General features: G+C 40.2%; 2 protein-coding genes across 5 annotated transcripts in view; both read right to left on the bottom strand.

The window, feature by feature from the left end:
- The window catches only part of acd (ACD shelterin complex subunit and telomerase recruitment factor), an 8,876-nt gene extending 8,240 nt beyond the window's left edge, over positions 1-636 (bottom strand). The window contains exon 1 of one of the 4 annotated variants that reach the window (XM_031559014.2): positions 525-636. The gene's annotated coding sequence lies outside the window, so the exon portion shown is untranslated. The other 3 variants (XM_031559011.2, XM_031559012.2, XM_031559013.2) reach the window with 3 other exon arrangements.
- A 1,072-nt stretch (positions 637-1,708) lies between these two features.
- Positions 1,709-2,500, bottom strand: part of wdr12 (WD repeat domain 12) — a gene marked incomplete at its 5' end in the record, with an annotated part of 9,955 nt that continues 9,163 nt past the window's right edge. Inside the window, one exon of the mRNA XM_031558586.2 lies at positions 1,709-2,102. Coding sequence (XP_031414446.2) covers positions 2,025-2,102 — 78 coding nt within the window. The remainder of the gene's footprint in view (positions 2,103-2,500) is intronic.

The following is a 2,500-nucleotide window of genomic DNA, read 5'->3' on the forward strand; positions in this document are numbered from 1 at the left end:
AATTCACATGCACTTGTCGTATTTTTTTTCCTCAGCAAAATCATAAAAAAGATATTTTGGAGAAAAAAAAAAGTCTTGCATCGTTTTGTCAACTCACCGTATAACAAGAGGGATAATGTATAGTCAGGACGATAGTGGATATCATTTTCAAGAATGACCGGCGCATTCCTTGAATTAAAGTGTAGTAGAACTTGCGGGTTAGCTATCATAACCAGAGGCGTTATAGCGTTTTTGGCTTAACTCAGTGGCTAAAACGATGCCACTGACATATTCTTCACTACGATAGATTTTCTATGGTAACAACAAAAACATCATATTAGTGCAACGTTAAAACGTTACCTGGAAAATCACAAGAACGAAGCTCACCCAATGTTTGTTAATGAAACTCCATCACTGACGTTAGATTGATAGCTAGCTAGCTATCCTATTTTAGTAAGCTTCCGACAGAAATCGCACAAAGTCAAGTTCTCTGTAGTACGTTTTGTACCCGCTTCATTTGAACTGTAGTGTATACAATACTTTACCTTCGGATTGATCGTTGAGATCATTGTGGAAAGACTCTCCGGTTATGTAGATTACTTTTTAAACTGCACATCTTTGACACCATCCGTTAAGCTTTTCAAAATAAAAGTCAACAGATCATGGGCGCGCAGGACCATAGAGCCAGAACACGCAGGACTTTGGTGTTGTATGGCGCCCCCGTGAGGTTAGGTTAGGTTGTGTCACTCACAGAACAAGTGTAAAGACGTTTTTGTGTAGATGTTCATGGATCTTTACCCATTTTAAATACTACTACGAAACTAAGTTATTTTACACAAATTACTTTTTCCCGTGATCATCATGACTGAAGCTGAATAAATCTTCATAATAAATCATAATTTCCATGATAGATTTGAGATCTGATGTCGCCATGTGTGCCCAAGTTCCTATTTAACTAATTAGTGATTTCGTCGATTCATTTTTGCATGTCCTGATATGTCTGCGCTGGACGACCGGACAGAAACACAACTGAGGCGAGTTCCTCGATCGCCGCTGACTAGGGCACGTGTCCAGCCCCGATGGATTTGAGGGAGCGTAGGACCAAAACAGGTCGAGGGTCACCCCCACCTCATCTTCTCTTAAATTCCCACTTCAGACTCTATTTAAATGTCAATGACAGGTTGATGTTTGAAAACTGTATATGTCTCAGGATCACTTTGTGGAATCAATGCAATCCAGCATGTTCATTGTTGTTAAGTTTTTTTGTTTTTGTATTATTTTCTTTCAGTCTGTGTGTGTTTACTTTTCTGTTCCTCTGTATCTGTGAAAAAAAACTTTGAAAAAATAAAGTGTCAAAAATAATTCCCATTTCTAGGATTAACAGAGGAGCACAGAGAGAGGCTGGAAGGCATATTAAACACATGAGGTCATCAGCCGCCGACTCCATTTTTTTTTAAAGTCATTGCATCAGCATATTAGCCAGTCTAACCCTAACCCTTAACAAGAACATAGTCTTGGTATTATTTTACTTTTAATGTAAATGTTGTTTTTTAAGTCTGTGTTTTTGTGATAATTGATCATGCTGTACTGCATTTTATGTATTTATATTGTATTGTAATATTTTTTTGCCTGGACCCCAGGAAGAATAGTCTCCACCATGGTGTAGACTAATGGGGATCCTTAATAAACAATAAACAATAAACAATAAACAGTCAAGACACAACGAGACTTAGAAAAATCATTTTTTGTATTGTAGCATTGACAAACAGACCATTGATGGCTACAGATGAAAACAACACAAATCAGACCACAAAGAGCGCATCCTCAGGCTGTGTGACATCACGCCAGTCTGCTGCTGCTGGTTTTACATCCAAAGGCCACATCAGACCAGCTGAGCCCAGAGTGGGGGTCAGAGTTCAGATCTAGGGGTCAGGGTTACAGGGTCAGATCGTATGTCCAACACATGTCTGAACCTCTATTCTGGGCTGAGGGTTATCAAGGAAGAATGCTGAATCGCCCCGGCAACGTGCATCCGCACAGCGTTGCTAAGCACCAGCATCCGTGATGCAGGAGGGGTATTTGTACGTGTAAAGCTTGTTGTCAGCTCCCCCGCTCAGGATCATCTGGAGGAGGAGAAGAAGAAGAAGAAACACAGTAAACACAAACAAGCCAAACACAGTAAACACAAACAAGCCAAACACAGTAAACACAAACAAGCCAAACACACAAACCCCTAGAAACACAGTAAACACAAACAAGCCAAACACACAAACCCCTACAAAACACAGTAAACACAAACAAGCCAAACACACAAACCCCTACAAACACAGTAAACACAAACAAGCCAAACACACAAACCCCTACAAAACACAGTAAACACAAACAAGCCAAACACACAAACCCCTACAAACACAGTAAACACAAACAAGCCACACACACAACCCCTAGAAACACAGTAAACACAAACAAGCCAAACACACAACCCCTAGAAACACAGTTCCACTCCCTCTATGGTTAGGGT

Source organism: Clupea harengus, chromosome 21 (genome assembly GCF_900700415.2).
Source record: "Clupea harengus chromosome 21, Ch_v2.0.2, whole genome shotgun sequence".
NCBI lineage: Eukaryota > Metazoa > Chordata > Actinopteri > Clupeiformes > Clupeidae > Clupea > Clupea harengus.